This window comes from Trachemys scripta, chromosome 4 (genome assembly GCF_013100865.1).
Source record: "Trachemys scripta elegans isolate TJP31775 chromosome 4, CAS_Tse_1.0, whole genome shotgun sequence".
In the NCBI taxonomy this organism is placed as follows: domain Eukaryota; kingdom Metazoa; phylum Chordata; order Testudines; family Emydidae; genus Trachemys; species Trachemys scripta.
The window spans coordinates 70787936-70812134 of NC_048301.1; the positions used below are offsets into that span (position 1 = coordinate 70787936).

Here is a 24199-nt window from a genome sequence, read left to right on the forward strand (position 1 = left end):
TCTGCTTCACTTTAGAGCATTAGAGCCAGCTCACCATCTTCTTTCTAGACTCAGAGATTCAGGAACAAACAGAACAGTGTTCCATCTGAATAAGTTTCCAAAGGAGGTTTATCTTTTCATTCCCATTTTACCATCCCATAGAAAGTTTTTCCTTTTTGCATATGGAAGATAGCTTTTTTCCCCCTAACTTGCTCTTATGAGTACTCCCAGGGTCTCTTCTCAAGATCAGATTTTTTGAAGGGATCCACCCATTAGTGAATGAGGTAGAGTGATCCTTATGTCAGATGACAGGTGGGGATAATGGAGAGGATTCATTCAGGTCCCAGTTCAATCTCGAGACTAGAGACGAGAAAAAAGAGAGCACAGAAACCACCAGCTGGAACACAGTGAATCAGTGAAGATCTCTGAACACTCTTCTTTCTGGAGATAACCGATCCCTCTGGTAATTAGAGAGACAGAGTGGGTGAGGTAATCTGTTGTTGGACCAACTGCTGTTGAGACAAGCTTTCGAGCTACATAGAGCTCTTCCTCAGGGCAAGGAAAGGTACTCTAAGGGCTTGTCTACACTTACAGTGGTACAACTGCACCACTTAGTGAAGACGCTACCCATGCCAAAAGGAGAGCATCTCCTGTTGGAGTAGGTACTCCACCTCCCCAAGACTTGGTAGCTATGTTGCCAGGAGAAGCCCTCCTGTTGATGTAGCATAGTCTACTCTGGGAATAGGACTGTGCAACGTTTTAATACTGATGTAAGTTTGTAGTATAGACCAAGGCTGAGTGTCACAACTAACTACAAGGTGATACAGATGGTTTAGCATAAATAGTTAACTCATATTCTAAGAGACTATTCAAGGTGAAGTGGCCCATTAACACCTCTCCAATCAGAAGACCAAAAAGGGGGGTTAGTGGGTTGCAGATTGTTGTAATAAACCATAAATTCAGTGTCTTTATTAAGACCATGATTTTTAGTGGCTACCATGATTTTTAGCTTTTATGAATTAAAGCTCGCAGACTGGTTTTTTGAAGTTATTGTGCAGGTTTCCTTTGAGGACAAGGACTGAGAGAGCAGATATGGAGGGATCATTTTGGGAAAATTCCTCTGGTAATGGCAATTAGTGTGTCTGATGGGGTTTTCATAAATAATATAGGAAGAACATGAGTGGAGCAGTTTCCTGTCTTTATGTGCACTGTCCATCAAGGAACAGATGAACACCAAGATTAACAATGTAGAAGTTGGATTAAGCAGGATGGACTCTACCCAGAAATGTCCTCAACTCAGTCAGTGTGGTGGGCTGATGATTGACCTATTTCCATTTGGAACAGCAAAAAAGGTGCTTTGTGGATTTAGCCTGCGAGTTCTGGGTGGTGTTGGTCCATGATATATGGGAAGTCAGACTAGATGATCTGGTGGTCCCTTCTGGCATTAAACTCAGACTCTGACTACTTGTGTCAGAATCTGAGATGTGTGGTAGTCAGTGACCTCACACAGCATTGGGCGATGTCTCTGCTATATGCCTTCCCTACTTCTTTCACTGCTCCCTCAGGATAACACAAAGGATAGGAATGAGAGAAGAGCAGTGGTGATTCTTCGAGTAGATACAGCTGTGTATTTCACTTAAGCGTGCATGTGCTGGAGCCCGGAGAGTGCTGCCCCTGTACAGGTACTACTAGGCAAAACTCATGGCTGTGGACCCTCTTCTGGCTATATGAGCAGCGCCACCCTGACACCCTCCTCAGTTCCTTCTTACCGCCCATGGATGGAGAAGGAGCTCTGTGTGGTTTTTACCTCATATTCCTCTATTTACAGTAGAATCTCAAAGATATGATACCAGAAAGAAAGATACCAGTGTTACGGACTTAACAGTCAACCGGACACCATGTGGACCCAGAAGACGGAGACAAAACAAAACAACTCTTCTCCTCCTCCCTCTCCCAAAATACCCCCAGCAAATAAAGTACTGCCTTGGGGGCTTGGGGCTTTAGCCACAGGGGGGTTGGGGCTACAGCCACAGGGTGGGGGAGGTCAGGGCTCTGAGTGGGGGCTCGAGTCTTCTGACCCTCGGGAGCACTGGGGCTTGGGGCTTTAGACCCGGGGGGAGTGCTGGGGCTCAGGTCTTCAGCCCCGTAGCTCCATTCCTGGCTTCAGTCCCACAGGGGGCGCGGGGGCTTGGGGCTTTAGTTATGTGGGGGCCACCGGTTTCAGCCCCAGTGTTCCCCCCCAGTAGCTAAAGCCCTGAGCCCTGCCATATGTGCCCCCCCCCCTTTCCCCTGGTGCAACTGGGAGCGGAGTCATGAGGAGCCCTGGTGCCCCCCGTGGGGCAGAAGCCGGGAACAGAGCTAATCCTCGGCATCCCCTGCGAGGCTGAAATCGAGATGTCCCGAGTCCCAGCACTCCCCCCAGGCACTAAAGCCCTGAGCCCTGGTGCTCCTGAAGGTCAGGGATTTGAGATTTTTTTTATTCCCATCCAGCCCCAGACTCCTTGGTAGTAACTGCGGTGAACAGTAGAGCCAGACAGGCAGGTTTAAATCCACTTCCAAGGAGGAGGTCTCTTAAGCACATGGAGCTGATGGGCAGGAAGATTTATAACTCCTCTTCCTTGCAGATATGAATTGCTAATCAGCAAGCATTACTGTGCAAGTATGACTACGTCAGCTGGACAGCTATGTCCAGATTCACAGACCAGCTGCTTGATGCCTCAACAGAGAGATTTCGGGCATTTGTTACCAAAGGTTGCTTGGTGGCTAAGATGGCTTTGCAGTCCACATTGGATGTTGCGGATACTTCAGCCAGAGTGATGACCTCTGTGGTGACCATGAAGAGGTCTTAGCTGCAGAATTCAGGTATTGCCCCAGTGTCCAGCAGACCATGAAGGATTTGCTCTTCAATGGCTAGGCGCTATTCTTGGATAAAACTGAGACTTGGCACTCCTTCAACGACTCTAGGGCTACCCTTCGGTCCTTGGGGGTGTATACACCGGCGATGCAGAGACGTCACTACAACATCCAACAGCGGCCTCGGTATCCTCTACAGTGCACCTTTGGGCAGCCTTTCCTTCCTCCAAGACAGTGGGACTACCCGAGACAGAAAGGAGCATAGATCTCACAGGAGGAAGCAGTCGGATTTGAACAGTCCATACTTCCTCCCTCAGCACACCTCCAATGCCCATTTTGACTCCTTGGTCCAGAGCAGTGTTCCATTCGTTACTCCCGTCCCCATATCTCCACTGTTTGGGGACAGGCTGACCTGCTTTCACAATGCTTGGGGCTCAGTCACCACCGACAGCTGGGTCTTAATCACCATCAAATCAGGCTATGCCATCCAGTTCCTCTCTATCCCTCTGCCTCATCCCTCTTCAGGGCTCATCTCATGAGATACTGCTCCTCAAGGTGGTTTGCTCTCTGCTGGTGCTGGGAGCGATGGAAGAGGTTCCGACAGATCCCCGGGGTCAGGGTTTCTATTCCTGGCACTTTCTGTTGCCCAAACCAAAATGAGGGGTAAGACCCATTCTCAACCTTTGAGTCCTCAACAAATATATCAAGTATATGAGTTTCTACGTGATCATCCTATCAATTATTCTCCCCACATTGTCTCAGAACAACTGGCTTGCTTCTCTGGACCTTCAGGATGCCTACTTTCATATGGCGATTTTGCTTTAGCACAGAAAATTCCTTCAGTTTGTCATGGTGGAGCACCATTTCCAGTATACAGTGCTTCCCTTCGGCATCTCATCTGCCCCTCAGGTTTTTACCAAATGCATAGCCATCATCTCAGCATATCTCAGGAAAAAAGGGATCCATATTTGGATGACTGGTTACTGAGGGTCAGATCCAGAGAAGAAGTCTTTTCTCACATCAACACTGCTGCGCTTGCTTGATCATCTGGGTCTCATCCTAAACACTGGGAAGTCAACTTTGGTTCCCACTTAAAAAATACAGTTCATGAGGGGGACCCTAATAGACTCCGAATTCAAGAGCATTTCTGTCGACCAACTGTTTTCAGGTGATTCACTACCTCTTCCACAGTCTGCAGTCTCAGCCTTCCATGACAGTTCCAACGTGCTTGAGGCTCTTGGGGCAAATGTCCACTTGCATGCAGGTGGTCCGGTTCGCAAGGTTTGCTCCCTTCAAATGTGGCTTAGGATAGTTTACAGTCTGACTCCTCGCTCCTTAGATAGCTGGGTCCATCTTCCTCCACTTGGCCGCCTCCTACACAATTCTCCGAAGACAAGGTGACTTCTACAACCAAACCCAGAATTTTTGTTTAAAGTTGTCTCTGTTTCATTTGAACCAGGCAGTATACTTACCTGTATTCTTTCCTAAGCTGCATGTATCTGGGAGCTTGAGTTGCTCTTACTGCATCAAAACTTCAGCCCTCATCTTACTCTGTCTCAGGCCTGGTCTACACTAAAAAAAAAAGTGAAGTATAAAAATGACCCAGGCATGTGAAAAATCAACATCCCCGAGTGACGTAGGTAAGCTGTCCTAACCCCCGGTGTAGACAACACCACCTCTTGGGGAGGTGGATTACCTATGCTGATGGGAGAATCCCTCCTGTTGGCATAGGCAGTGTTTACACTGAAGTGCTACAGCGGTGCAGCTGCAGTAGTGTTTCAAGTGTAGACAAGCCCTCAGTGAACACTATTGGAGATGTTCCTGCTGCATTAGTGACCTCTGGTGAAGTGTCATGGGAAATTGTGCTGCTTAATGGTATAAGTTGAAGCATTAAGAGTGTTATCACAGGTCTGTCTAAAGTGTTGTAACTGCGTGGTTTGCATTACTCTATTAGGAAGAGGCTTTGTGCGCCTGGGGGTCTGTGAGGCTGGCAAATGAATACTGTTCTAGAGAGAGATACAAAGCAAGGATTTCAGTAGGATAAGAGCAAACAAATTGTAAAAATTGGCTGGAATAATGGGTGATTTTGTAAGTTACCATAAAATTAACGGGTTCTCTGTTACATTTGGGACAATTTGGAGAAACAGTTTAATGAGTAACTCCTTTTTAAAACAGCTTGTATGGTTTTGATGCCTCCAAGGAAGGAGGAAACTTGGGACTTGTTGCTCTCAATCCTGTCCAGAAGATCTTCTAAACATCAGGGAAGAAAGAAAAACCTCTTTAACATTTTTAAATTCTTATAAAAACATAACTTCGATTGGGAGATTGGGCTATTTAAAGGATTATTATCAGAAAATGGACGTTTGTAATTATCCAATTTAAAAATATGGTGTCCCTTAAATAAAAAAAAAAAAACTTTAAAGTTAAAAAAATAAAGTTAAATAAAAAAAAACAACTTTAAACTTTAAACTAAAAAAACTACCTAAAAACCACAAGTCAAAGAGTGAACATTTAGACCATGGTCTCATTTTAACGTTTAGATCTAGGTCTAAGATGTGTTTCTTTTTAATAGAGTTTTGGTTCACAATGTAGGTCTCACATAGCTGGATGCTGAGTGCTTTGTCAATGTCTGGGGGTTAACTGGAGCGGACACCTGGTTCTCTAGGCAAGGGATTCTCAACCTTTTTCTTTCCCCCCTCTCCCCCCACCCCCAAACATGCTATAAAAGTTCCACGGCCCACTTGTGCCATAACTGTTTTTCTGCATATCCAGTAGATTAAAAGCCAGGGCCAGCATTAGGGGGTAGCAAGCAGGACAATTGTCCAGGGTCCCATGCCACAGGAGGCCGCGCAAAGCTAAGTTGCTCAGGCTTCAACTTCAGCTCCAAGTGGTGGGGCTCGGGCTTTCGCTTTCTGCCCTGGGCCCCAGTGAGTCTCACATGGGCCCCTCACTGGTTTATTTTGGCAGACCCCCTAAAATCTGCTTGGGGCCCCCCAGGAGGCTCCAGACCCCTGATTGAGAACCGCTGGTCTAGGCTTCCTTCAGTCAAGTAAACTAGAATGGAGACCGCTTTATATGTAAATATAATTACTTTATACAGGGTAGTACTCTGCTGGAATTTTGGCTTGGACTATAGGTCTCTTGGTACTAGGCTAAAGACTAGTTTCTTAGCTGTGTTTTAACATGAGACAAAAATTATATACCAAAAATGTGGTATAGGTTCTGGTCCTGAAATTGTTTATCCAGAAATTATCAAGACTGTTGAATGTTTGCTTTCGTCCTACCTTTGTAGTTGAATTAAGAACTGCAGGTTCCTTTAACAGGGATAAAAAGCAGTACACTGCAGGCCCATTCTGATGCTAGGTTTCTGGGCCTGTAGCTTGTGTTCTGTGCCTAGAAAAGAATGGCGGTGGAGGGGCCTGCATTATTGCACTGGATTATCTAAGGAATTCAGGTGTCCTTTCCTGTTTGTTTCCTATCAACACAGAGCTTCATTCAGATGAAATACTAAGAAGTAGTGAACCCTGAGAATTAGCAGTGCCTCCATTGGATTCTAAGAAGCATCATTTTTCTGGACTCAGGCATGATCCAGGGGTACATTATGTGGAGTAAAACAGTATAAGTGTGAGAGAGCTTGCCGAACATTGCCTCTCTATGATTCTCTTCTCTTGAAGCATTCAGAGTGAGTCTGCAAGCTTCAAAGTTAACACAAATCCCCTCTAGCTGTATCACTATCCAACATTCAGTAGCTAAAATAACAATCTTTATCTCCTCCTGTGCTTAAACTGCCAACACTTTCACCAGCTCCATCTCTTTCCACAGTAAGTTCAGACTCTGTTCTCACTTTTAAGGCTCCATCCATGCTTCTATCGCCTCTACCATCACTTCCTACCTTGTCCCCTGCTCTCTGTCATGTTTGCTGCCTTTGTTGCCACCGTACCACTTTTTGACTGCTTCCTTCTCCTTGTGTGTGTGCCAGGTGTCCTTCTCATTTTCAAATCCCTTCTAACGCCCAATTCTTGCCCTAGTTTCAGATTCTATTGCAAAATTTCATAATTTGTATTATTTTCTCTTTTTGGGTAGCATAACTTCCGTTTTACTCTTCAGCAGGTTTAACTAATACAGTGGTAAAAATACTGAAAGTTGCCAGAGCCTTGTCTACACGGGGATTCTGACTAGTGGTAACACCAATGGGAATTTTGTGCTGGAATTCCTGGTTGCATACTTGGCATATAGTCTTTCATCTTAGGTAGGACCTGAAATTGTAATATGTATATAATTGTTTTTTTGTTATTGTTGTTTTTTTTAACTTCTTTCACGTTGTCTTTCTCTATCGTTAAGAAGCAAAAAAGGACACAAACCCAGTTTATCTTTGGCATACTAACCTTAATTTGTTTGTCTGTAGGTGTGAATCAAAGGCAGGCAGAAATGTGAAAGCTATAGATAAATAAGTCTCCACTCTAAATGCAGCTGTCCTTGAATTCATATAGCAATGTTTCTTCTTTTCAATGTCTCCCTGAAAAGGATAAACGTGATTATTATTCCTGTAAGATTTGACGCAATGAATTACCCTAGCAAACCTATGTGGTGTCTAATCATCCCCATTAACTCCCAGTTTTACGTCTCTCTGTTGTTGTCATCTTACTGTCATTTTCAGCAAGGTTTATGCTGTATTTTGTGTATCAAATATGTATGATATCCCATTATACAAGACTCATCTATGCTGGATATACTAAAGCTGTTTCTGTATTCCTCTGTGCTAAATGCCCTTCTTAACTATCTGACAAAGAGGTAACAAAAGGAATTGGCTGACAACACAGGCTTTCCCCACCCCTATTTAGGTCAGTGAGGTGTAAATAAATGTGCCAGATAAAATAGAGAAATTAAATGTATCAATCTGGGACAGACTGGAACATTTATGGCAAATTTAGGTGGCTGTTTTCAGGACCAGTAACTTTGATATTTGACTTTTTCGTAATATATATCTCAATGTATATAATATTTCAATATATCTTTACCTTAAGTAACCAAAATAAAACCTCTAAAGCTATCAAAAGGAAGAGACCTTTACTGGGAAAGGATCAAAATGATCCAGGTACCTCTCATATTAGAGCCATTAGTAAGGTTCACAGAAATATGTTAAGTGTTTAATTTATCGCCAGGAGAACAGGTACTGGTGGAAAACGATTAGACTCAAAAGAGAAGTTGGATAGTTCCCATGCATTCCAGTAATGGGATATGTACAGAAGTTTTAACAAAGATTTCACCTTTGCATTTAAAATTTTTCTGTTGAGCTTCTGCAGTGTTTTGTAGCATCTCTGTTTTTATTCTTCTGATTTTCTTAATTTGGTGTGAAGATTTAAATTAAAACGTTGCTGACCAGGATGGCTGTTATCTCTTGTTAGTACCCTCTATCTCATAAAAGTTTTAAGTTGTGTCTTATGCTATGCACAGACCTGGTACAGTGAATAATTGCCGCTTTGATTTCTGTCCAAATGCCCTTCTAGAAAACAGAGTCTGCAAGATGGAGAGGAGCTAGCTGCTCTTGGGAATTATTTCTCTGGTTTCTTCCTCAGTTGCTCTTATTGACTATTTCACTCTCTAAGTGATACTGTTGGGGAGTGCAGTGCCAAGAGAACATTTTTGTAGCTTCTGCCCTCATCTAGAAAAAGACTGAGGGGCTATGGGTGCTGGAAATGATGATGGTGATATAGCCAAAGAGCAATGGAAGGAGATTTGAATCCTCCCAAACTTGAGCTTTGAGAGAAACTGAAGGAATTCTCAGAGTAACAGTTTCTGAGTTTACTTTTTTAGTAGTTGTGGAGTAAGGAAATAGTGTGACAATAGACGGGCAGATGCTTCAGATCTGCCAGGGACACTTTCTCACTCCATCCACGTGATTTTTTTTTTTTTTTGTATCAATGTAAACCTTTGTCATTTCAGTCACTTAAATAGAAAACACAGCTGTAGCAGGTCAGGTGCTGGGCTGGCAGCCTAAGGCTGCTTTAATAACTACAATCTGTGCAACATGCAAACATTCGGGTAAAGTCTTGCAGCTGCTTTTTACTAGAGAAACAGTTCATTGTGTCTAGAGCCTGGGGTCCATTGAGTTGTAGAATTTTCTAGCACCTGCAACCCCAGCTGGTGGTGATTGAGTACACCTCCTGCATGCTCCCTTTGGCTGCTTTTCCGGAGGAGGGGAGTGTGTATGCCTGAAGAGGGATTGCAAACAGTTTGTTTTGAGATCATTCTCTGAAATCTATGAACCTCATCTTTCTAGGATGGAGGGGTTGAGACTGAATGGCTCATGTTATTAGGAATGACATTTAGGTCACTGGCAAATTGGGTCTTGATAGCTGTTTGGCCTGTGTATAGTGAATTGGTGATTTAGTCCATTTCCTAGCAGATAAGCTTTCACATAAAAGTACTACCCCCATTTGACACTAGTTGTTCCACTTGTTGGCAATCTCAGCAGGGAACCATCTAGAGCAGATGTGAGGCACCGCTAGAGAAGGAGGAAATGTGTATTGGTACTGTCTGTGCTAGGGTGACCTTATGTCCCATTTTGGCCAGAACAGTCCCTTTTTTAAGCCCTGTCCCAGCTGTCCTGACTTTTTTGGCAAAAGTGTGCATTTGCCCCGCTTGGTCTTGCTAACTTGATCATTTGGAAAGAGCAAACGGGACAAATGCAGTTATATGGGGTGTGGAAGAACTTGGGTGGCAACGCCAGCCCAGCCTCACAGGGTGGGGAGGCAGGGCTTGGATGAGCAGCAATGCCAGCCCGGCAAGAGTGGGGGAGCCTTGGGCGAGCAGCTCGGGCCACCCCTGCACGAGGAGAGGAAGGGGGGTGTCAGGCTAGCTGCGGTGTCCCATTTTTCCTTTGGGAAATATGGTCACCCTAATCTGTGCAGTAACAATTCATACTTCTGGGGGAGTTCTGCGCCACTGCACATGCACAGAATTTATGTCACCTGCAGATTTCTTCCCCACAGAAAACTGACTTTCTGACGGGGAAGCAAAGGGAAGCCATAACAGCGGTCATGCTACCCTCCCCAGCAGTATGTTTTGGGTGCCCAGGGCAGCCAGCAGAGAGGTAAATCGCTGTGGGCAGGAGGCGGGACAGGGGAAGACCCGGCTGGTGGCTCCTACCCTTCACAGGGCTCCGCTGCTAGTCCCAGCTGGGCTGAGGAGGATGGGACTTCCTCTTCCCCTACATGGCATCCAGGGCCGGGTCAGACCCACCCCCAGATTTCTCCCCTGGCTGCAGGAAACTGCAAACTCTCCTGCACCCAGTGCTCCTCAGCTGCAGGGGGAGGAATCCCTGTATAGAGAGCTGCTCGCCTATCTGCCAGACCCCATCATACCCAGACTCTCCTGCCGAGCCTCTCACACACACCCGCACTCAGAACCCCCCCAATGAGTTCCATGCCCCCTACACCTGGACCACCCCGGCAAGCCCCCCACACCCAGATTCCCACCTCACTGAGCGCCACTCCCACAGCATCTGGACCCCCCCACTAAGGCCTCCACACCCAGACCCTTCTGCCGAGCTCAACCCCTGCATTAGCCCACTCCCTGTTGCTATGCCCCAACCACCTTCACTTGGACTTTCCCCAACAAGCCCCTGTGCATCCAGATCCCCCCCACCCAGATCCTCCACTGAGCCGCCCACATCCAAATTACCCCCACACAGAACCCTCTCAACCCACACCTGGATCCCCCCACATTAAGCCCCTCCACACTTGGATCCTGCCTTGCTGAGCCTGCCTGCCCACACAGAGGGGCAGGGCCCAGGGGTGTTTCTGGGGCAGGCTGGGTCCTTGCGCTGTGTCAGGGTTGGGTGCCATACTGGAGGCTTCGCATTTATTTGACAAATAAAATTTGCAGAATTTTAAAATATTGTTTGCAGAATTTTAATTTTTTTTGGCACAGAATGCCCTCAAGCAAATTCATAAACAGAAATCTCATCTCCATGGTTTTGGTACCTTTCACGAACATTAAGTTTTAAATTACTTTAAAAGTTTGGCACTTTACAAATAAATTAGTGTTTGTACGGTACAACTGACTGGCTATATGAGATGAGTGGAGGTAGCCTGTTAAGTGGGCTGACCAAAGCACCTGCAGGGAAGGGATTGGTGTGTCTGGTCGTGGAGTTGAGAAGAGGGACTCTATGTGAAGAGCCAACTGGGCAGTTTGTAGCGTTGTTACAATCACAGCTGTCATGGGAAAAAGTCTCTTCTGAGATGTCATACACCATGACAGCTCAGCACAATTCTCATGAATGTTGCTAATACAGGGCTCACAGTTCTCCTGTATTTGCAAAACTTGAATGAGTACTACTACAACTGGGAGTGTGAGGAGGAAGATGCAGAGATGTTCAAGCACGATAACTGGGTGCTGATGGACACAGTAAAAGAAGATGCAAGGTTGCTGCTGACATTCATGGAGCAGCTCCACACAGTTGATAGCCATTTCAGAGCTTTTTTCTCAGGCCCAGATTGGTGAAATCACATCATAATGCAGGTTCGGGATGATGAGTGGCTGCAGACTTTTGGATGCCAAAGGCCATATTCTGGATATATGTGCCAAGCTTGCCCACACCTCCAGTGAAGGGACACCAAAATGAAGGCTTTATTGACAGTGGAGACACAAGTGGTGATCACGCTCTGGAGTTTGCAGTTCTGGATCGCTATTGGTTAGTGGGCAATCAGTGTGGAGTTGGAAAGCCAAAGCCATTGTCATACAAGTCTGTAAGTCCATTAAGTGTCATCTGCTGCGTAAGACTATGACTCTCAGGTGCAGGAAGTAGGGGATGGATTTGCAGCAGTGGGCTTTTTGAACTGTGGTGAAGCGATAGCCCACATATTTCTGTTCCGGCACCACCTAACCCTGCCACTAAGTACATCAATGGAAAGTGATACTTTTCTATAGTTATGCAAATGCTAGTGGCTCACTGGAGAAGCTTTGCTGATATCAATCTGGGCTGGTCAGGGAAGGTGGATGATGCTCACATCTTTAAGGATGCAGGACTTTTCAGAAAGCTGTAGGCAGGGACGTTTTTCTCTGACTGGCACATTACCATTGGCAATGTTAAAATGCCAGTAGTAATTCTGAGAGACCAAGCCTATGCCTTGCTCCTCTAATTCATGAAGCCATACACTGGCCACCTTGACAGCACCAAAGAGAGATGTTGGTAGATTTTTTGCTTTTGGTAGATTGAAGAGTTGCTGGCACTGTTTACTCACTATATTGGATCTCAGTGAGGCAAACATACCCATCATTATAGCTGCATGTTGTGTACTGCATAATATCTGTGAAGAGGGAAAAGCTACCGCCAGGGTGGAGCAGCAAAGTGGACTGTCTGCTGAATTTGAACAGCCCAGACACAAGGTCTATTAGAAGAGCCAACTGTGGAGCTATATGGTTGAGGGAGGCCTGAAAAAGGCCATTTTAACAGTCAACCACAGTAGTGTTGTCTGATGCTTCTATGAAATAGTGTGTCTCGTGTATACAGTGATTGAATATGGGTGGGTTATTGCCTTCTGCTGTGAATTTTGCAATGTGTGGTGTAAACTAACAAAGATAGTTTGAGTTTCCAAAAATACAATTTTATTTTGTTCAAAGAAAAGGGCAACAAAATTAAAGTGCAAACAAACATACAAGATAAAACCGTTTAGCAACACTGTAACAGGGTAAACCATACTTAGGGCCCTTTGTATTCAGTTTTTATTTTATTTAATTTTTCCTGGGACTTTATCAGTGTGTATAACCACAACAACAAAAACAGGTGAAAATCAATGCAAAAAACTATTAATAATTTTTCTGGGTAAATATCGGGATTTATTTTGGTGGACGGAAAGACCGAGAGGAAAAGGTATTCAGTAGATTAATGCTTAGAATTCCGTTCATCAATGTGGTTTGCTGCAAAACTAAAACAGAACTCAAAACACAATGCCACCTCTGAGTTTAAGAAAATATATCTCTAATTCCCAAATAAAACTTTTCATTTCAATAAACTGTTTACTGTTGTAGATAGCGCTTTGTAACGGAGCGCGGAGCTGGAGTTCAGAGCAGTGGAGCTGCAGGTTTTTGCCTGGAGCTGGAACAGAGCTGGAGCACAGCTCCAAAGCCCTGGTTGTAGACTTAGAACTGTTAGTCTATAAATATTTACATTTAATAATTCGGCCACACCATTTGCAGCGCATACACTCAACTTCATCCTTTTCTCCTGCTTTTGTTTTTTTAAAACTTTTGAATACTTGTGTTCAGAAACATATTCTGATACAGATTTTCATTTTCTTCCCATTTTAGTGTGTCAAATCTTTAAACCGTTATCTGCCAGCAGCTTGAAATGTGTACATGGTAGACGTGAAATTCATCAGTACGTTCAGATGTATACGCACTTCAGAGCTTGCGTACATGCCTGTTTGTTTATTGTGTGTATCTTCTAGACTAATAATGGCCTTACTTCAACAGGCAGCTTTGCATATACGCACAGACTATTGTATTCTTGTAATACATATGTCTCATGCAATGTATTATATTTTCCTAATGAAACAAGTTATTTTTTTTATATATTTGAATCCTACAAAAGTAGGATGAAAATCAGGAAAAAACTGAATAACACTTTTTGTAAAACCTGGGAACTTTTCGGTAAAGATCTGTTTAAACTGAAAACGAAGGGGCTTAACCATACTTTAAAACCTAAAGTATAAATGGAAGTAAACAGTGAGCATTCATATTCACGTATGTAAAACTTATTCCAGTGTAGTAAGTTGTGGCTGATCCTGTGGTTTTTGCATGTCAGTATATGTGTTGCTCTGGTTCTTGTTTTCTCTTGATGTGGCTTGGTAGGGGTAAGGATGTACATCATGCTGCCACTTGTTGTGTTGGGGAGTGTAGGGTGCACTGACCATGGAGTTTTCCAAGGATTGGAAAAGCTGCAGAGTCTGGAATGTTTGTGTCGATACTACTCTACAGCATCTGAATTTGTTGCCTGAGCAAACCCATGATGCTCTGGTGCATTTCTTGATGCTCATGCTTGCCCTCTGCTGCAGCAACTGCTCTCTCTATTCTTGGCCCTTCCCTATAGTCATAGTCCTGTGGCCCCTCCATGGCCTGTGTTTATGGTCCAAGGCCATAGAGGGTTGGAGGATCTTGCAGAACATATCCTCCCTACACCTCTTCTTTCTCTTCCTGATCTCTATTAGACATTCAGCAGGCCTGGAGGGGTGATTAAAGCAGACAGACACACCATTTGATTTACAGTCACAATGGAAAGGGAAAGATTCAAAACTCCATTACATTATTCCCATAAATACTTTTAATAAGAAACGCTAATTGTCACTTTAGCTTTGGAGTGTCTCATTACAGCAGTGCTCTGAATTCAAACTATGGTGAATATGGCCTACCCTAGTGTGGAGCAGGAGTGAATTCTGCTCCATGGAAGCTTTAAACCCTGGGGACCCCTGGGTATAGGTATAGGAAAAGTGCAGTGAATATTGGCAATATTGGCTCAGGGGGGAGGGATAGCTCAGTGGTTTGAGCATTGGCCTGCTAAACCCAGGGTTGTGAGTTCAGTCCTTGAGGGGGCCACTTAAGGATCTGGGGCAAAAAATCTGTACTTGGTCCTGCTAGTGAAGGCAGGGGGCTGGACTCGATGACCTTACAGGGTCCCTTCAAGTTCTATGAGACCGGTATATCTCCATATATAGGCAATATTTTCACAGGCAGTGGTGATTTTGGCTGATATCCAGTTCCTGAGGGTGACAAAGGCACAGTGAACTGACATCCTGAAGTCACCTGGGCCCTAATCCTACTAGCCTGTTTACTGCAGTGGTGCCAACCAAACTCATTGCAGAGTGGCAAGGGAAAGTTTCATATCACAAGGGGAGAAACAAGGCTGCCACACCTAGAAATTCAGGGGGGGATTGCAGAGTATCTCCATGAAATTTCCATTGAGATCGCTCAAGAGGATAAAAGGAACATCCCTATTCAGATAAACAAAGTGCTTTGCATGGCTCCCTCTGCCTAGCCCCAGAAACCAAACCATGGAGCTGACATCATCGGATACACACAACAAAGGTGAGCCGGTAGGTGTGCTCACCAAGGTGGGCAATCAGGAAAAGGCATTTCAAAAACGTACGAGGGGTTTTAAAGGTTGGTAGTGGGGCAATCTTCTGGTCTCTGTGACCGCTGGGCAGTGGAGATCACAATTGTGACCTGAGTGGTGGTCCCTGTCACAGGGACATTGTGAGATAGTTGCTGCTGGACTGTTAGTGTTGACACAAGTAATGTAGTGTCTACACTTGTCCTGCATTGACCTAAGTAGGTTGACCATGGTTCTGTGTTGCTCAGGGAGGCGTTGTTACCGTTTTGCTGTAACCAGGTGCTTACATCAGTGAGAGACAAATTTTGGTGTACTGTATATACATGCACAACTAGGTTGATGCAGGTCAACTTAGGTTGACGTAATTCATAGTGTAGATCAGGTTTTAGAGTGGAAGAGGAATACTAGGGAGGGAGATTTGGGTGGATTGAAAGGTGTGAGTGAGAGTAAAGAGAGTTAGACCTGGCACATAGGGAGAAGCAGAATTGTGTAAAGCTTGGAAGGTAAGACCAAAAAAAATCTGAATTTGACAAGGAAATCTTTAGGGAGCCAATGAAGGGATTTCAAACTAATTTGCCTTTAAACTGTTATCTGTTTTATGTTCAATAGAATGAAGCCAGCCTTTCTTTAGGGAAAGAAGAGTAGGAAAGCATGGAAGGAGTCACCCATAATGATTATCAAACTCCTCCTGTGAAATGTTCTCCGTAATCTCAGTACCCCTTGTAAAATCAATCTTCCAGGAGAATCTGTTGCCAGAACAGCTCCTCTCCATTCTGCACTCAACTGTAAGGCCAGGCAGCACTGCTTGGGAAGGCTGGATGGAAGTATTTTGTTATGATGGTGTTCTGCTATCCCTTGGCTGGTAAGACCTGGAGTCTGCAATGCAATGCTACAGAACTGCATAAACCTTGGAAAGAATCACCACTACATCTTCCCCTTGTGTAACCACATTATTTTCTGCAGAGCTTCCTGGTCCCAAAAGTGGGGCAAACTTTAGAGAGCAGTTTTGGCAGGATTCTAAGCTGAGGTGATGTTTGAATGTAAGGTAATGTGAAGTCTGCAGTTCCCAAACTAAGAAACTGATGTATCTGAGACCAGTTCTTTTTTTCATCATTTCACAGAGGTAGCGAGTGGGATGTGATTCTTGCAAGGTGGTGGGGGACAGCTGTTAACACAGTAATGGAGTGCAACTATTTCTTGTGTAATATTGGTGAACACTTGGTTTTAAATGTTGTTTCCATTCAAGTTAGTATTGGTTGGTTTTCCTAGTATGTTCACTGCTGAGCTCCTTTGTCTTCCTGTTTGTAGTAGTTCTGTGCATATCTGTAACATCTTTCTCTCCAGGATCTCAAAGCGCATTACAAACATATAAACTTCTTAACCTCAGTAGGTCAGCATGTATTGTCCTTTTTTTTTAATTATAAGGAAACTGGTGCACCATGATCAACTGACTTTACCAAGATGACTCAATGAATCCATAGCATTGGTCAGTATAGAATCCAAGAGTGTTGTCTATGTTCCCTGCAGTGACCACTAGACACTTTCTCATGTTCTTGCCCTCACATTTCATGTACTCTGTATGTATTTGCAAAGTATTATTTTTATTGTGTGAGCCATCATGTGTTTTGGCCCATAATAGAGGGAGAGTAGTCAGAGCAGGCACTCCTTCATAGATAAGAAGGTTTTGAGTGGTCAAGCCTCCTTGTAGCAGCAAGCTACTAGAACTCATTATGGCAAAAGATAGCAGCCACACCTTGATTTGTGTTGACCCCGTGAGGTATCAACACTCTGGTCCTGAACCAAGACTCTGTTCCAGCACCTATCTATTAGTGGACCTCAAGGCCTAGGGCTGGCATTTTTGGGGGTGAAGAGTTTGTTGGGGTCTGTGAGGTTAGAGTTTGTGTTCCTTCTGCTCTGTCAACCACTGCTATCTTCATTGATCTGACACTCTGTTTATCTGACAGAGCACTCAGTCCTGCTTCGCCAGGGAAAATTGCACAAAACAGCCCAATGCATCAGCACTTTCATTGTGTAGTGAGCTGAGCCTCTCTTCACATGGTCACATCCCCCTTTTAATCTACGACTCCATGTCCCTTTTCCAGTCCAGCCTATTTCTCTGATGTCTATTGCTGGTCTCCCTGAGCTCCTGTTTCTGTGATTTGAGTGTTTTTTGTGTGGCTTGGTGTGTTAAGACCTGCAGGACTTTAGGAAGTGGAGGTTTTGTTTGTGGGTTAGACAGTACTTAGACTTAGTGTTAGTGGTTTGTGATAGACAGAAGTGATGGCTGCGTTTAAGTTGGATTTCCTCCCAGAGATGATGGTGGACCATTGTTCCTTAAATGCCAGTCCTGTGTAAGTATTTTGTATCTTCATATCTGCTTTTTTGCTAATGCTCTTAGCTTGGAATTGCCTCTTTGGAAGTTTCTTTGCTATCTAATGTACTCCCCTTGGAGGAAAAGGTGAAAGGGCAGGAGAGTCTCAGAGCTGAATTCTAAAAGAAATCCTGGAAGTTGTTTACAGTTGATTTTTCTCCTGCTCAGAACGCATTTTCATTCCCTCTTAAATCAGTTAACCCCTTTGGGTTAGAATTATTTGGTGGCACGCCTTACAGAATCCAGGAGAAGTCACTGTACTGATGCTCTGAAACCAGTGGCTGAAGTGCAGTGTTAGGAGACTAAGATTCCTTCCTTCTGAATGGCTTTGGACTGCCCTCTTTTAGACAGGAATTGAATGATCTTTGAACTGTTTCTAAGGTCATATGGTGACCATGTGGCTTTAGCTACCAGGAGACATTCTGTTAGTCTCTAAGGTGCCACAAGTACTCCTTGTTGTTTTTGCCCTCTTGGAGCTTCTCATGGGAGTGACACCAGAGCTGGGACCAACTGCCACAGGATAATGTATACCTATCAGTTGCTCCCCCTCAGAATTCAAGCATTGTGTAGTTCACCCCTTAATAAAATGAGTTGGGTTTTCTGGATTCTTTGAAAGGCATTAATCCCTTGCAGTGGGAGTTCTGGTGGCGTGAAAGGCATTATGTCACCCCCCTTTCCTTTTCCCATTAAAGAGCCTTATGCTTCCCATCCTTGTGCAAACCCTTCTTAGAATGTGGGAGCACTTTATGGCAACAGTTGTCTTCCTATGTGTCTGAACCTGGCAAGTTGACAGAGATGCCAGAATACACACAATAAATATCCAGTCCACATTTAATGGAACTTGACTGGTAATTTTGTTTTTAAAAATTCCTATGCTTAAAGACTTCTTAATAAACACTGTGGAAGAACATGACCACAAATAAGTCCAAGGTGATAAACACCTATCTTCCTTAATGTACAGTAAATAAAGAGGACAACAAAAAAACTAAAATAAGAAGACTGTCCTGGAAGGAGTGGGAGGGAGGAGGCAATCATTCCATAGTCACTGGCCCCTCTCCCCTCACCCTTCTAGATTATACATAGGGATTGTTAGCAGTTTCACCGTGCTAATATCCACTGCTGTAGCAGGATATCATTTCAGGCAGTCTCCCAAAGCAACTGACCCTATATTATTTAAGGTCTTTGATACTAATAGTAAGACTCATCTTGCACTAGCTAAACAATAAGGAGCCAATGCAGATTGTTGTGTGGGATCATCAGTTACTGGGCGCTGTTTGAGAGATCACCTAGAAGCCTGTTGAAGACCCCCATATTCAAAATCTTGTTTACTGTATTCTGATAAATGATTTCTCCTCCCTAATTGGGCCCCCAGTACTATTCCGTTAGTTTTCTCAGAATGATGGTACTTCAAGATCAATGATAAATCAATCCTGATCATCCTCTGGGACCAAATAGTGTACAAGACCAATGTGTTCATTTTCAGCCACGACCGTGACCTTGTTTTTTCCCCAGAATTTTGTTAAGAGTTCTCTGGACCCATGAGAAGCTTACTGTAAGGTGAACCTCTTATGGAACTTCTAGTGTCTTCATTCTAGTCACTTTTCCTTAGGTTAAGAGGGACCTGTTTTTAAATAAAAATTTTGCTCCTCAATCATTTTTATAGTTTGTTAGTAGGTTTGCTAATAATACCAGGTTTTTGGCTCCTTCCCACTCCAGTTTTTCCTTGTGTCCAGTTCCGCAGTGATGGGCAATGACATTTCAGTCTTTTACACAAAAGACTTTGGTGTCCCAAATCCAGGTGGCTGATTATATGGCAGGGATCAGCAACCTTTGGCACGCAGCGGCCAGCACATCCCTCGGCCTGCGCCGCTTCCCGCAGCCCCCATTGGCCTGTGATCGGCCGAACCTGCAGACGTGGCAGGTAAACAAACCAGTGCGGCCCACCACGGTGCTGAAGATTGCTGATCCCTGCTGTAGGAGCTAGGAGGGGAGAGACAGTCTCCAAGCTCAGAGCTCTGTAGTGAGAGTGATGGCTAAATCTAAACGTTCTCTTAGTTTGCTTGGAGTGTGCAGGAGTCCTTTTAAAATACTGCTGTTGAGAGACCTTTTTCCACAGCATCATAAGCAGGCTGTTTGGAGCTGCAACATTAGTTGGTACCTAGGGAGAAGGATTAATCTAGACAGGTTGTTGGTGATGATGTAACAGAAGTTCCTCCCTGTCCTGTGCAGCTCAAAGAAAATGAATGGCACACTGGATCACCCAGATCAACCTGACCTAGATGCCATCAAGATGTTTGTGGGGCAGGTTCCACGGAGCTGGTGTGAGAAGGATCTGAGAGAACTCTTTGAACAGTATGGTGCTGTCTACGAAATTAACGTCCTGAGGGACAGGAGCCAAAACCCTCCTCAGAGCAAAGGTGAGCACTTCTATCCTTCTCAGCTGATACTTGGGTTCCCAGCTATTGTCACTTGCACTCTGTCATGCTTCATCTCTCTCCTTATTCACATGCCAAGGAGTTAACTGTAGATGTATGAATATATACACACACACAGACCTGACCTTTGTGCTCTATAAGTGCATCTGCATTCATATGTAGCTGTACTGTGATCGCATTGTGTAAATTGGGCTAGGGTGGTCAGACAAATGGGAGACCACCAAGGGAAATGGGTGTCCAAGATATGTAGCCTATTTGTTAGGTTTAGATTTCTCTTCTGAAGGACTGTAATATTCGAGGTGTAATATTTTGGATGAGATTCAAAACAAGTCTTGGTCGTCTGAGCCAGCTGAAAATCGCATAGAACTCTTTTAAGAGGTTGCTAACCCCAATATCCTCGTTAAATTTCATATCAAGTAATTACATTCTCCTGCAGTTCAGTTGGATACAATATGTTTCTCTTCCTATCTTAACTGTTTTGTAGACTTTCTGTGCACTGTCAAACAACTGCTATGTTTCAATCCAGGGGTAGCTCCATTTCAGAGGTGGTGAGTCATGCCTGTAACGACAGTTTGTAAAGCACTTTGAGAAGGAAAGTTCAGAAAGTGCAGTTCACAGATATGCTTTGTATATGCCAACTAAGTAGTCTACCATAAGCATTTTTCACTTGGCTTGTGAGAGAGGGGATTTGCTGTGAGATGTTTACATGTGACTAATATATGCATTTTATTTAATATTTCTGGTAAATTTCTTGAAAGGGTAAATTTTGCCGAGTATCAATAAAAACTTCCTTGTAGAGATCTATTAGGTTGCGGAAATGTCACCTATGGGAAGTGGCGAGAGCCTAATTGCTGTTGATGTTTAAAATTAAACTGAACAAATAGTGAACAATCCTGTCTTGGCTCCTGGGGACTGGAGAAGAAACTTAATAGTAGCGCTTCTTCATCTTTAACTTCTGATTCTTATATCCATCCCCTAGAGTAGCTACCTGTTTGAGACTAGCAAAACAGAATACAGTAACCTACGCTTTAACACATGCTCTCACAGGAGTATAGGCAATTTCTTTCTAGTCTGCACAGAAAGGGGATAGAGTTGTAGGTTTGGAAACGGAGGTGGTCAGGTCCTAAATCACGAATGCCACCCAGAGCCTGTGCTGATGGGAAGACAAGGGAAGAGAGAGAAAGGAATTGGAGTGAGGGAGAACACACTTCACACAGACCAGCAATTCTGCACTGTCCCAGGGGCTTGAAGCAGGAGGAATGAACAGACTAGAAAAATGTATAGGTTTTTTTCTATCTCTAACTTCTCTGATTCTGTAGTCTGCAAGCTGCATTCGGGGAGACAGAAATAGTAGAGGCTAAGGACTGCTCTATTGTCTGTGCTTAATAACTATCCTATTTGTAACTATATCCACTTTTATAGACAAAAAGCCTGTGGGGCATCATGCGTTATTGGTTATGTTTTGGAGTTGTAACTTTTTGTATAAATAACTACAGTCATTTGAGAACTGTAGTTCTAAGCCCATCTAGTGGAGACAAATTCCATCTCAAGAGTTTATGCCCAAGACTGGAGCCTGATTAAGTGGGCAAAGAGAATATTCATCATTTGTCCACAATGCTAAGTAGAGCATTTAAAAGTCTGTATAGAGAAGGCTCAGCCCTGGTGATGCCAAGAGTTAGTCCTCACTGGGCTAGGTATCTTTGAGAGTGGCAATGACTGTATTGAACAATTACTTGCACTGGCAGAAAAATACCCTGCTTACTGGAAAAATGAGAGTGTCTCTAGAAAAGTATTGTTGGGCAAGCCCAGTTGGGATGAGAGGAGAGCTCTTACGAACCTTTGAGTGTGATACAGGGACTGTTGGGCCTAGTCATTGAAGACATCACATGTTATATTATACTTATTTTGACAGAAGTCCTATTCTAAATAGATTCAGTATTAAGCTATTGCCTTCTGTTTCCATCCATGATACTCGTGCCTATCAAAGAGTTTGTGTTTGAGGGGTAGAAGTGGTGCACTGTGTATCCCAGTATGTCACACAGGAATTGAATATCCTTGATTTGCTTGTTTTGGGTTTGCATTGCAGGGTGCTGTTTTGTTACATTTTATACCCGTAAAGCTGCACTAGAAGCACAGAATGCTCTCCACAACATGAAGATCCTCCCAGGGGTAAGAGGCATCATGCTCTTTCAAGCATCTCTTTTGCTTATCTTCCTGTCCTGCCATTTACCCATGTTCTGAGCTCTTTGGCTTCACTGATGCACAAACATTGCCATGCTCTTCTGCATGATTATTTTAGAACATTACTTCAGAGGGAGGGGCCTTGAACTGCAAGTCATGGCAGCAGATCTCTAAGGAATTTTCAAGAGGTTTTGAGGGGAAAGGGATGGCAGGGAACTGTGTGCGCTGCATCTGGGGAACACCCTGAGGTACCCAGGGGGAATGCGGGCATATCAATATGAAAGATATAGGAAACACTCCCTGGGATCCTTTCCTAGAAATTTCTGTGGGGTTATGTCTCACCCTTCTCTAATGGCTGTGTTGGCTCCCCTCCAAGTGTTCCTTGTGGGGTAATGTGACTCAGCTAGGTACAGAGTGAATGTATCAAGTTTGAAATGCTCTTCTTTGGGTTTCAGATGCACCATCCCATCCAGATGAAACCAGCTGATAGTGAAAAAAATAATGGTAAGTTGCGCTAAAGTCTGGTTTTTAGGGTCTCATTAATGTTGATAGGGAAATTCCAAGAAGTCCCGTCCCTCCGGGCAGCAGAGCATCTATGTGTGTGGTGAAGTTTGTGAATTAGAGAGCTGGGAGGAATTTACGCCCACAAAGGGATAAATAAGGGTGAAGTTTCTAAACTTCCTGGAATCATGCTCTCTCTCCTGCTGCTGCTCGTCCCACTACAGTTATACTAATTGGGAAGGCATTCAGTGAGTTATTTTCTCTACTTGCCTGGTATGTAACCCCAGACACCATTATCCATGTACTTGGCTGGTTGATTGGTTTGAGACAAAGTCCACCATATCTAGTGTTGGAATCACAATCTCCTGTAATAAGGTGTGTCTGCTTTACAAGAAAGATAAAACTGGGGTCTAAATAGCTTTTTAAGGCAGAGGTTATCACTTGCTGTATATTGGTACAGTGGCTAGCTCATTATGATCCCAGACTGGTTGAGGTCTCTAGCTGTTACCACAGTATGAATAATAAATTCTTTATGGTGGAAATTTGTTTATTTATACACAGATACTCCATCAGCAATATCAGTAAATGCAGAAAATGCCAGAGTTAAGGTTGCATGTAACCCCCTACTTTTGTCTTTTCTCCCTTGTACAACTACATTTAAATAATCTAATTACATTATCATAGACTTTTCTCAAATAATACACTAAAACAACATACAGTAGTTCAACAGCCTTGGGTAAGAGTGTGTAGCATAGCATCTTGTCGTATTTTTTCATTCTTTTATGCTTACTCTAATTTTATTGTCTTCATGGACCAGTATATTTATTGATTGTCACAACTGTGTGCTTAGTGCTGTATAAGACTTGGAAAGACAATCCTTGCCCCAAAGAACCTACAATTTAAAAGACAGACATAAAGAAGACAGGATGCATTGGACACCTTGGAGAAGGGAGTAACTTAGAGTTGGGGTTATCTTTATATATAAACACATTTAACTCACTACTTCTAGACATCATGGAAAGAGTAAATCTGGAGACAGTTTGAATGAGGAAGGATTGGTGACTGACTCAGTTGAGTTTGGCAGGTCATTACCTAAATAAGGAACAACTTGGAAAAGGCATGGGGATTGGAGAGAGAGAATAAAAAACAAACGGAATTTCAGGTCTTGGCGGTATTGCATGGTATGAGTTATGGAAGGTTTGCATGAGTCAAGATATGAGATATAGGCCATATTGGAGTTGTGTTGGCCTTGAAGGCAGGGGCAAAGAGTTTATGGGGAAACCAATTAAAAATCACACTTCTGTCTGAAAATTAACCTACATTGTTACAAGTAACAATTGAGATTCATGTAACAAAGAGGCTAGAAAAACCGTAAAGAATAAATTCAAATTTTGAAGCTGTGCTGGCTGCAACTGATTGGCAAGAGCATGAGAAAATCTTGTAATCTGAAACTATTTAGTTGGACACTGCTTGGAACATCCTTCTAAAGCACCATAGAAAGCCCACAGGAGGGAGCTTCATTCCTGTATGTCTTAGGAACGACTCAGGTGAATAAGAGCAGAGCTCCCATGCCTTGAACCTTTCCTGGTATGCTTAGCCTTCCCTACACTTTCACTGGCCAGCTAAATTAGCCAGAGTGCTGCCTTCCTTTGCTGAGCTCTGTGACAAACCCTGTGCAGAAAGTACTGTGCATAACCTGCATTTTTAAAGGTTGTAATTAGGGACCTATTATTCTGATTTTTCTTAGCAGCAAAGCTTGTCACAGAATTG

General features: G+C 43.7%; 1 protein-coding gene across 5 annotated transcripts in view; it reads left to right on the plus strand.

The window, feature by feature from the left end:
* Positions 1-24199, plus strand: part of CELF1 (CUGBP Elav-like family member 1) — a 91760-nt gene that overhangs the window by 33092 nt on the left and 34469 nt on the right. For all 5 annotated transcript variants that reach the window (XM_034769420.1, XM_034769421.1, XM_034769422.1 and 2 more), the window contains 3 exons: positions 19542-19729; positions 21834-21916; positions 22384-22432. In XM_034769420.1, the coding sequence (XP_034625311.1) occupies positions 19542-19729; positions 21834-21916; positions 22384-22432 (320 nt within the window). The remainder of the gene's footprint in view (positions 1-19541; positions 19730-21833; positions 21917-22383; positions 22433-24199) is intronic.